The 11,972-nt window shown below is 45.5% G+C and overlaps 1 protein-coding gene across 3 annotated transcripts in view; it reads left to right on the top strand.

The window, feature by feature from the left end:
• Window positions 1–8,639, top strand: part of SLC23A2 (solute carrier family 23 member 2) — a 133,783-nt gene extending 125,144 nt beyond the window's left edge. For all 3 annotated transcript variants that reach the window (XM_049651097.1, XM_049651096.1, XM_049651095.1), the window contains 2 exons: window positions 2,012–2,107; window positions 3,877–8,639. In XM_049651097.1, the coding sequence (XP_049507054.1) occupies window positions 2,012–2,107; window positions 3,877–4,109 (329 nt within the window). In that variant the 3' untranslated portion in view covers window positions 4,110–8,639. The remainder of the gene's footprint in view (window positions 1–2,011; window positions 2,108–3,876) is intronic.
• The last annotated feature ends 3,333 nt before the right edge of the window (window positions 8,640–11,972 follow it).

Genomic DNA, 11,972 nt, shown 5'->3' with positions numbered 1-11,972 from the left:
ACAGAATCGGAAACAGGCTCCAGGCTCCAAGCCATCAGCCCAGAGCCTGACGCGGGGCTCGAACTCACGGACCACGAGATCGTGACCTGGCTGAAGTCGGACGCTTAACCGACTGCGCCACCCAGGCGCCCCTTAAATTTATTTTTGAGACAGAGAGAGACAGAGCCTGAGCAGGGGAGGGGCAGAGAGAGAGAGGGAGACACAGAATCCGAAGTAGCCTCCAGGCTCTGAGCTGTCAGCACAGAGTCCAATGTGCGGCTCGAACTCATGAGCTGTGAGATCATGACCTAAGTCGAAGTCGGACACTCAGCCAACCGAGCCACCCAGGCACCCTTAAAATGAACTATTTTAAAGTGAACAGTTCAATGCTGTTTTAGTACATTTACAATGTTGTATAACCACCACCTCTATTTAGTTTCCAAAACTGTCTCCTCACCCCAAAATAAAATCCATATCCATTAAGCAGTTAATTCCTCTTATCCCCCTTCTCCCAGCCCCTGGCAACCACCAATTTGCTTTCTGTTTCTGTGGATTTACCTGTTCTGGATATTTCACATAAATGAAATCATATGTGATCTCTGGCTTCTTTCACTTAGCATGTTTTTGAGATTTGTATATAAGTATTTTATTCTTTTTCATGGCTAATAGTATTCCATTGTGTGTGTGTATGCGCGTGCACGCACACACACACACACCATAATCTGTTTATCCATTTGTCCAACAGTGGACATTTGGGTTGTTGCTACCCTTTGACAGTTGTGAATAGTACTGTTGTGAACATTGGCATACAAGTACAGTCAGTCCTCACCCATGGTAGTTCTGCTCTGTAAGGTCACTGTGAGCGCGGAATTAGCAAATGCTGAACCGTCCCTTCTAGGGGAGCAACAGCCAAGAGCAGTGTAACTCACCCAACACATGCGGTTTCTCCCTGAGGCTCAGCATGGCTTTCTTGCCCTTAGGAACAGTAGACCGTGCTTCAGCACGACACTTGGGGGCCATTTTAAACAACTAAATCACCGACCAAAAACACAAAAATGGGGAAGAGGCGGTATTAAACAGACCGCCACAAGCACACTTGAGAAGAACAGAGGTGAAACAAGAAGGTGGAGCGTTACCTTGATTGACCTCAGCCAGGAACTTGCATGTTGTTGGCAACTCAAAGTTTCTGCTGCTTTGTGAATGACTGCGAAGGCCAGGAGGATTCATTTTGGGTTTGCAGATAAGTTTTTAGTGTTTAGGTAAATTCAGATACAGAATCTGCTAATCATGAGGATCAGCTGGATTTGAGTACCTGCTGTCTGTTTCTTTGGGGTAGAATTGCCTTGTCATAGGGAAGTCCTAGACTTTTCACTCTGGGAGGAACTGCCAAACTGATTCCCACCACTTGAGCTCAGGGGTTTCTGTTTCTCCACACTCTTGCCAACGCTTGTTATTTTCTGTTGAGGATTTTTATACTTTAAATCTAGGAAGTGTGTGAGCTTCTGATAACGAGGAGATTCTTGCTGCTTTTCACATTTTAATATATCACATTTATAGGAGTTCACTTATATAAATTCAGTTGCTCCTAATTAAAAGGAGCTAAAGCACACATCAGTGATCCAGGATTCTGAAACCCTTTATCTGGTTGTGAACACCACAAATATTCTTGTTGTCTTATTCTGTTTGTAGTTTTTTCAGCCTTGCAACGGCTATCTTTTATATTAATTTTTTTTCTCAATCTGCAAACACCACGCCCCAGTGGCTTCCTAGTTCATTATCGGGTAAGCTTCATTCTTAGATTTATCTTCCACGGTCCATTGTTGGGAATTCTCCTCATGGAGATAACCTTTTGATTATTATGGAAATTACTTATAATAGTTGAAAATGTTACTAGCAAAAAATTTATCTGCTCATATACAACAGAAATTTTCACCTTCATGCATCACATTGGCTGGTGATTAGTCCCCACCCCAGTGCTCCTTCTAGCTGTCCTGGCTGTGGCAGTGACCCTCCCACTGTGTTCTGTCTCCAGGCATAACGGGGATCGATCAGGTGTTGAACGTTCTTCTCACAACTGCTATGTTTGTAGGAGGCTGCGTGGCTTTTATTTTGGATAACACCATCCCAGGTATGTGGTATACACCAAACGTGCTTATTGCGTATGTGAATTACTTGTTTTGCGAAGTAAATACGGAAGCAGGAAGAGTGAATCAGTTCAAAGCCCTCACTGGTTCAAACTGTCTTTTCTAAAGCGGTTAAGATGATGCCTCCAGCCTCCTTTTATGAATCAGTTTTTTGCTGATAAACCTAGTGGGTTTTTTTTTTTCCTTGCTGAGTTGAGAGAAAACAGGTAAGCTTCTTGCCCATGGTGCAGGGTGGTGAGATGTCTGGGGCACTGTCCAAGCCACCAGTCCTCCTTGCACAGCCTCGCTCAGTGCCCACGGTGGCTTTTGTCATCTTGTTCACACACTCTTCTGAGCCGGCTGTTAACAGCCTGCAGTGTGTCTCCTCCTCCTTCCTGAGGCAGGCTCCCAGCTACCTAGGACCAAAAGATAGTATGGTAGGCACAGGATCTTTCCAGGACCAGTGACTGAGAGGTGGATGGAGGCAGCTGTCTCCCCCACACCCGTAACCCTTCTCAGCTGGGTGCATTCTGTGCCGAGCTGGGTGATGCTATGTGGGCCCTGCCTCACAGCCTTCCCAGCTTCCTCGAGGAGGCTGCTGGTACCATTGGAAAGTGCCACCACGGACACACTGATTGATGTACCTTCCATCAAGGAAGGGTGAGGCGTATTCTTGAACTTGAAGGTTTTGTTGAGATTTCTCCCCTAAAAACAGCACACCTCCAAAAAGCCTCAATCAAGAGGTTGCTGCACATGAGGCAAAAGGAATCACATGCATGAATAGGTGGAAGGTGTTAGATTGATGGGGGTCAGTCACTAACTCTCTCAGAACTAATTGAGCGAGAGGCACAGGAGTCTGACAGGTGGAAATTAAAGTTCACTTTGTTACAGCAACATGGATGGGAGGGCCTTGCTTAGATGTAAGAAAACAACGGTGTTCCTTATCCTGCACCATATACTTAAGCTCCTCATCTGGGTTTGGGCAGAGATAGTACGTTGTTAGGTATCCCATGTAGCCAAAGGCAGGTGCCATTGTGCCTCTCTGCACCAGAAAGATTTACAGAAAAAGTCAAGGGCTCAGGAGCTACTGAGCCCTGTGGGCCCAGATCTTTCTCCCTGACTCATTTGTCAGGCTACAACATGGAAGTTCATCCTCACATGTTCATCCATGACAAGTGGGGAGTACGTGGCAAAAGTGCCTCTCCCTCCCTCCCCCTCCTCCACCCCACACAGATGGAGCAAAGCAGGATAAAGCTTGGCATGTGTGGATGGGGGGTGGTTTGCCCTGACCAGTTTATGAAGACATTATATGTGATATAATAAAGACCGGGTACTATTCTGCAAGATCATATTTTGCATTTTAGAAGTTCTTGTGTTGGTTTTTGAGAACAGATTTGGGGAAAGAGATGGTGAGTTGGAAGACCAGACAACCAGTTAGGAGATTGTTAAAACGACCCAAGAAAGCAATAACGTGGTGTGGGACTGACCTCAACAATGGGAATCGAGAATATGGGCCACGTGGGAGGGCAATGAGGAGGCAAAGACATCGGGATGTTTGTGGAGCAAAAGGAACAAGGGTGGGCTAGTGGTTCTTAGGTTTCTGGTTTAGGCACCTGGATGGCTGAGTGCCATCAACTGCTCCTCAAGGGATCTTTGCTGTCGTCCTGGCAGGTTCCATGTGTGGGACAGCATGTCGGAGAATCTCAACTCTTGGTGGAACTGTCAAACTAAACATTCCATTGTATTGTTGTGTGTGTGTGTGTGTGTTCCACAGGTACTCCGGAAGAAAGAGGAATCCGGAAGTGGAAGAAGGGTGTGGGCAAAGGGAGCAAGTCGCTCGATGGCATGGAATCCTACGATCTGCCGTTCGGCATGAACATTATTAAAAAATACAGATGCTTCGGCTACTTACCCATCAGCCCAACCTTTGCGGGCTACACGTGGAAAGGCCTCAGGAAGAATGCCACCAGCCGGAGTTCAGACGAGGACTCGCAGGCCACGGTATAGCTGTAGCTCACCCTGTGGCCCGGCCGCAGTGAGGCATGAATCTGTAGTTCCTTGCTGAGTAACAAGCAGTAACCTGTATGTTTGTATATCTGCATTTACATTCTGCACCCAGAGCTAAGACGATTACAAATAGCTTTTTTTGTTGTGGGTGGTGATCGTGTCTAATATTGTGTCTCACCTGTCTCCTTATTTAAGCCCTACCCCTTGCCTTTGAGAGCGTCCATTGAACTTGAAGTTCCTGTCCTCCTGTGGGAGTGGGTGTTTAAATCCACAGCGGTTCCTTGGTTTCGGTCTCCTTCCACCACCCTGGGCTAGCTTTCCTACAAGCTGCCTCTGGGGTGCAGGGGCTTTCTGTTCCAGAAGCACGTGGACCCGCTTCTATTTTATTTGACCTCAGCCTGCACCCGCATAGACCCCCTCTGCTCAAGGGGCACCAGTATCCTCGCACTGTCACATCTGACTGGTCAAATGTGATTCTGTGTCCCCTGATGCTCCTGTAGCAGGAAACTATTGACCTGATTGAAAACAGTCAACATGGTTACCTTATACCCATATCTGTGTGTGGGTAAGGTCTGTACAGGTGTTACTAGAATTGAAATCTGTTTGGGGGATTGGAGGGGAAAGGAAAGGACCTTGAAGTCAATATCTGATTCTCAACTGCTCTTTCTTGGTGCCACCCTGGCCCGGGATGGGCCAGCACATTTCATACTGGCCTCTTTTTCACTATAATTGAGACACTCTGACATTTTATCACTCCAGGCTGGTGTGATGGGTATAGAGTGCCACACAGGGGCACTAAGCAGATGTTTATGGGAGTCTTGACTCTGCCGTCATGTGGATGTCAGTTCTTGTTGCGCATATCTATAAATTACAAGATTTTATTCCTATTTAATGTTATTGACTATAACAGGTTTTTGAAATCAGTGTTTTTCCATGTGACCCTCTTTCCTTGCATCCCTATTACTTGTCCCCCACCCCTCACTTCCCATTAAGAAAAGAACCAGCATTTATAAAGCTGTGGATACCATCAGGGAAGCTTGTCGTCAAGGCTTTTGAAGGCCAGTAACCATTATTGTGGTTGTGTTTTGTATTGCTTGATACCATGAAAGTGTAAATACTGTAATGCCTAATCTATTTATCAAAACTGACTACTGGACCAGAGCCCAGAAACCGTGGGTTAAGTTACACGTGAATTTGTTTTGTGAAGAAGGGAAGCTGAGGCAGGTAATCAACAGAGCCGCCATATTGAATGGTTGGACATCCTGGTAAATTCATCCCTGTAGTTCTGTTGCAACTCATTTCTGGCAGTTAAGGCTTAAGGAGACTTTCTGTGAGTTACCATGTGGAATGTCCACTGGATTTTGATTTTGCAGGGGTTGGAATTAGACTGGCTAAATGCTGCCTTTCTTGTTTTAAGTTATTGCAGAAGATGGTAAGAAAAGCAGTAGGCAGGGCCCCTTCTGTTGATTTCTCATTAATAACACTAAATCTTTTCTGGAAAAGTTACTTCTGTGGAATTTGGTTTGAAAATTTTCAGCCAAAGGAAACCCTGAAACACAAGGTAGCAACCTCGCTGCGTGAGGTTGTGCTTCTTAGGTCGTTTGTTAACCTGGTTGAGCCTTAGACAGCCAATGGGTGTTGTTGTCTCTGACAGCAGGGCATGGTTCTCAGCAGCTCTGTGTCCACAGGGCGCGTTTCCTGCCCCCACAGCTGGCTCTCCTCCACCTCGTTCTGATGTCTTGGCAGCATTGTTGTACCACTATAGCCTCCTTGATTCCTGGGAAGTTTGGGGCTTCAAGGCGTATTCTGGCAAGAATAGTTCAAAGCCACTGTACCGTTTTGCCAAGATCTTATTGCAGATTAAGTTAAAAAAAAAAAAAATTAGATTCTAAATTGCATTTAATTTTGTATGTTTTTTAAAATTGTATCTGGTGCATAGTTAACTATAGAAGCACACTGGTCAATGGTTTTCATCTCTTTAACTTGGTTAACTAACACTCAGTGCCGACAGCCGTCCTGCAAAGTTGCTCTCAGTTTCCTTCTGTTTGTGTTTTTGCTCAGCATCTCTAATTTCTCTGCTCTAAATAGTGGGGAAACTGTTAAACAGGCCAGAGATTTGCAGTATTCTGGTTCTCTAGGTGAGCAGAAGGACCAAATATCAAATAAAAGCATCTGAACCATTGGGTAATTTAACTTTCAGCATAACCTGATGGGGCATCTTCCCTCCTAGTGAGTGACACTCAGGATATGTGCTTCAAACATCCAGAAACCCACTCCCTTCTGAAACCCCTCCTTGGGCCAGGTTTTATTGGGAGCTTCTGAATCTGCTGGTCTGGGGGATGTCTTCTGCAAGCATTTAAATGTGGAGGGAAGCCCTGTATCCACACCAAATGTTAGAGATGACGGATTTTGCTCTTTTTGTTTCGTTGGGGCCAACTTTAGATTCTCTAAGGCAGGGGGAAGGGGACAGGAGGTGGGGAGGAAAGAGGGCAGCCCAACTAAAGGTCCCATTGAGTCTGGTGCTTTCTGCACTCACTTTCACTTGAGTGAGTGGAGTCGCCTGATAATGAACAGATCCTCCATGTGCAGCACACACAACCATGATCGAAAGTGGTCCTCCTGCCGGCAAATACACCACAGAATGAGTCTGTAATTAAAAGAGAAATGTATTCGTCTGCTCCTTAGGTTCAAGCACACACTGAAAGGGAGGTTTTGAGGGACGAAGGGGCCATGTGCATTTACATTATTGGCCTGCATTTCTGGGGCCGCATATCCACCACACTTTGGCCAATAGAACGTTTTTAAATGTTTTGGATGTAAGTGTTCTTGGACAGGGCATTCAGCCTCCAGTTTCCATAGTGACTACACCTACCCACCGTCTTTACATTGACCCTGGCCATCTCAATGTAAGAAGTAGAAAGTATTTATTTAGAAGGACAGTAGGTACTGTCCCATCGAGGTGGGTGGCAAGGGAGAGCCCACCACTGGTTTTAATAAAAACTATCTAACATGGTTCATAGACTAATGGGGAATGGCTCCAGTCTTTGTCTCATTAGGGAATTAAACTTAGATTCTTTCATACAGACTCTTTCTTAAGAGGGTTTCAGATGTCGTAGTTTCTCGTGATTGATGGAGGTAAGAGAAGTGGCTTAACCAGGCCAGTTGGAATGAGGCGTCGTGGGTCCTGGTGGTTTCCCGTTTTCATGGTAACAAATTCACACACCGGATTTGCTTTATACTGTAGAATACTGACTTTCATGATGACGACTTGGTTTATGCATGAATACTGCAGTATTTCCATATAGTAAAGTAACATTTCTACCCAGGATAATAGTCAGTTCTCCAGGGAGGGAATGATATAATTTTCATGACAATGTCATGTGATAATAGAATTTCTCCATTGATGAATCTCTAGTATGTGTGTATACTTTATTTAACCATGCGTATATTTTATCACCATGAGCTAAAGTAATTCTTTCATTCACGGCCCTGCTGAAGGATTGGTACTGGCAACTTAGACTTACGAGTTGGCAACTATGATCATCCAGCATACTGATGCCACGAGAGTGGCCAGGCCAGGTAGAAGGTGAATAAGGAGCTGTGGCAGAAGCCTCATTCCAGAACCTGCCTGGCAGTGAGCGGCAGCGTTGCGTGGGCGCTGTGCTTGGGACGTGCACACGCAGCCACACCCCCCGGGCACCGTGGCTGTGCACTCACTGCACGCGGGCCTGAGGCTTCTGGGGAGCGCCCCTTCTCAGGGGAGCCCCCCTGGGCCTCAGAGAAGGGCCCCGGGTTTCCACATGCCGTACGTGTTGTGCTCTGTCCCCTTATGATTTGGACACAGACAACAGGACGTTTCCCACCCGCCACTTCACCTGCAGTCACCTCCTGAGTAGCTTGAGAAGACCGCCCGTTGTCGCGGACATTCGGCTTCTCCCTGTGGATGCGGAAAGCACGTTAGCGCTGGGCACCCCTTTTCAGCAGCCTCACACACATTCCTGCCCTTCTAGGTTGTTCTTGACTGTGCCTGGTCATCCTCCGCAGAAGGAACACCCGGCGTCCTTAGACTCACTGCGCTCGTTTCCCGGCACTTAGGGCACCCTCACCAGTGTCGCCGTCTCACTGACAGTTCAAGTTAATACCCTTTTTTGTTCGTTGGTAACAACCTCTGTTTGACACATTAATAAATTTCTGACTGTTCTTAAAGCAGTGGGGATGCCTATATTTTCCTTGCGTTTTTGTGACTGACTTTGGCTATATACCTTTCTGGGGTTTTGTTTGTTTTTTATTTTTATTTTGCATACCGAGGGTATCTGGGGGTGGGGTTGTTTTTTGAGATGTGTAATTCTTTTATGGAGTTTTTAAAAAAGAATTTTCATATTGTTTTTCTAACATGGCTTCATTAAACGTTTAAGTATTTTAAAAATATGTAATATTTGGACCAGATGTTGTGAATAATAGTAGAGATAAAGCTATTTTATTCTGTATTTTTAAAACTGTTCCGTACAAATAAAAGCTCTCCTGGACGCAGTTCCTGTTAATGTGCCTCCTCCTTTGGCTGGTCTGTAGGAAATTTGTCGTTAATTAAAAGTCATCACCCAGGGGAGGGAAATCGACTCAGTAAACTCGATTCAGCAAGTCTCAGATGTTACCGTTGTCGGGGACCTGGAAGACCACAGGAGGAAAGCAGGAGCCAAAGCATCATCTGTTCCCACGAGCAGAGAACCACAGCGGGCCGCTTGGGGGATGCCTGAGCGAACCTTCATTACAGGATGCACCCTGCTGCACCGTGGGCAAAATCAGGAACCTCTTGTTAAGTCAGTGACATCTGGAGGCTGGATCGAGAGAGCCAGTCCGTCCACACGGTGGAATCAAAGGCTTCCAGAGTAGACTAAGCCCTACTGAGTGTTTAGGCAGGGGCCAGAAATGCTGAGGCGTGGGTGCCAAAGAGGCCCAGAGCCCAGCTTGAGAGCAGCTGGTGACAGCTCGTTCCGTCAGGCCTCCCGGTGGGGCTTGAAGATGCGTGCGGAAGTGTTCGAGTATATTGATGTAGAGCAGACTTGGAATTCTCCCGTTCCCATCTCCATCCCTGGTCCATCTCTAGCAATTTGGGTCATGAGTGGCCACCACGGCTGCTCCCATCCAGTGTGCAATCTGCTGCCTCCTGTTCCCAGTACCCTAACCTGAGCACTGCCACTGGGCAACCAGCCACAAGGTGAAATGTTCACCTTACATACATGCAAAACATGTGTGTAGGGTATTAATAGAATACCCATGGTCCCACCCCCCAGCGAGACAATGGCACATTACCAATACTCAAGACCTTCTACCCCATGGGCCTCTCTTCTGGGGCACCCCATGCACCAAGAGAACCACTGTCCAGATGTGGGGTTTATCCTCTCCTTGTTTTTCTTCACAATTTTGTCATATATATGCGTCCCTAAACAATTTACCGTTTAGTTTGTTTTACGTGGTTTTTAACATCATGTAAAAAGAATAGTGTATATATTATATTTCACTCACTATTGTGAGGTTCTTTCATGTTGGTATGTGTCTATGATGTAGTTCATCCATCTTCACTGCTGGGTAGTAAAATTTAAGGTTAACAAACACAAAGATCATTCTGAAAGTTTCCAGAGACTGTAAGCCAGAAGCGGAGCCTAAAGAGCCAGGATCAGTGCACATCAGATAATTTCAGCAGCAACTTTGTGTATGGAGTTACATTTTTAAGGACCGAAGGAAAAGAACTTTGAACTTAGAATTTCAGGTCTAGCCACTCAAATGCCCTCACCTAAATGCTTCAGATAAAGTACTTGAATATGAGAAGAAACAAACCTAGGAAGCATTGTAATTGCTGAGAGCAAGATGAACAGTAAATAACTTGGTAAAACTGAGGTCTTGATCCATTCTGACTGCTATCACAGAAAACCATAGATGGGGTGACTTAGAAACCAACATTTCTCAGTTTGGGAGGCTAGAAGTCAAGTCACCAGTCGATTCAGTGTTTGGTAGGGACCTGTCACCTGGTGCATAGATGCTGCCCTCTCACTGTGTTTTCACGTGGTGGGAGAGGCAAAGGATCTCTTTTGGGGGGGGGGGCTCTTTTATGAGGGCACTAATCCCACTAATGAGGAATTCACAAATCCCCCACCATGATCATGACCTAGTCACCCCAATGGCTCCACCTCTTAATACCATCGTATTGGGATTAGGTTTTCACGTGAACTTGTTGGGTAGGGGGACAGTCTATATAGCTCCTGGTCTCAAATGGCCTCATAATTCAAGGCCATATGAAGTTGTTGATGGGGTAAGAGAGCAGTCTTAGACATGAGAGAAACCAGACCAAATGCACCAATAACAATTATTGGACTAAACTTGCCATTTAGAAGATGTTAGGACGGCTAGAACAAAATCCTGACTTAGTCAACAACACTAGCGTTCAAAAGTGTGGTTCTGTTGATGGCTGCAAGAAGATGTGTTCGGGAGATGATAACATTTTAGAAACTTTATTAAAAGTGTGTAGGGGGCGCCTGGGTGGCTCAGTCGGTTAAGCGTCTGACTTGGGCTCAGGTCATGATCTCACGGTTCGTGGGTTCGAGCCCCGCATTGGGCTCTGTGCTGACAGCTCAGAGCCTGGAGCCTCTTTCTGATTCTGTCACTCTCTCTCTCTCTGCCCCTCCCCTGCTCATGCTGTGTCTCTGTCTCTCAAAAATAAATTTGTAAAAAAATTGGGGGCACCTGGGTGGCTCAGTCGGGTAAGCGTCCAACTCTGGCTGAGGTCATGATCTCACAGTCCGTGAGTTTGAACCCCATGTCAAGCTCTGTGCTGACAGCTCAGAGCCTGGAGCCTGCTTCGGATTCTGTGTCTCCCTCTCTTTGCCCCTCCCCTGCTCATGCTCTGTCTCCCATCTCAAAAACAAAAACATTTTTAAAACATTTTTTAAAAAAGTATGTAAAAGTTTCTAGGCAATTTGACATCGTCTTATGTGTGTTGAGTTTAATACTAAAGTATCTCCCCTGTATTTTTGTATGTCTCTAATTCCAGAATTTTATAAATCTCTTAAAGCATATTTTTTGAAAGTCTTAGGCTATAATGGATTGGGGAAAACAAAAAATCCTTCACCACAGATAGGGTTAGAAGCACCTAGGGATGCCTGGGCGGCTCAGTCAGTTAGGCATCTGACTTTGGCTCAGGTCATGATCTCACAGTTCATGGGTTCCAGTCCCACATTGGGCTTTGTGCTGACAGCTCAGAGCCTGAAGCCTGCTTCTGTGTCTCATTCTCTCTCTGCCCCTCCCCCGCTTGTGCTCTGTCTTTCTCAAGAATAAATAAATGTAAAAAAAAAAAAAAAAAAAATTTTAGAAGCACCTCACCAGAAACTGGTTTACTTAAGGATGGGCAAAATCGAAAGTAAGAGGATGGGGGAAAATCACATGGGGTAAATACTAACCATCTATTTGTTATATTATTCTCAGACAAAATCCTGAGACAGCATTGTTAAGGGTAGGAAAGTTTATGGTGTAATGATAGAAAGGTTCAATTTACAAAGAGTCAATTTTAAACCCAGCCTCAAAATTCATGCAGTATAAATGGATAGAACTATAGGAAGAAACTGATAAGTCCACCTGCCAGTGGGAGATTCTAGCACTTACCTTTTGATACGTCAGGCAGGCAAAAAGTGAAGTGAGGCACAGAAGTGAAAGTGGTCAGAGGGCATGGTTAGAACTCTACGCCCAACGACTAGAGAATACACATTCTTCACAATCACTCAGGGGTGTTTCTAAAAACTAATTGTTCTAGGCATTAAAGCAAGCCTCAAAAATCTGAAGAATACGTGTTACGCAGAACATGTCCACTAAACT

This window comes from Panthera uncia, assembly GCF_023721935.1.
Source record: "Panthera uncia isolate 11264 chromosome A3 unlocalized genomic scaffold, Puncia_PCG_1.0 HiC_scaffold_11, whole genome shotgun sequence".
Lineage (NCBI taxonomy): Eukaryota > Metazoa > Chordata > Mammalia > Carnivora > Felidae > Panthera > Panthera uncia.
This window is presented reverse-complemented; position numbering and strand designations above follow the sequence as displayed.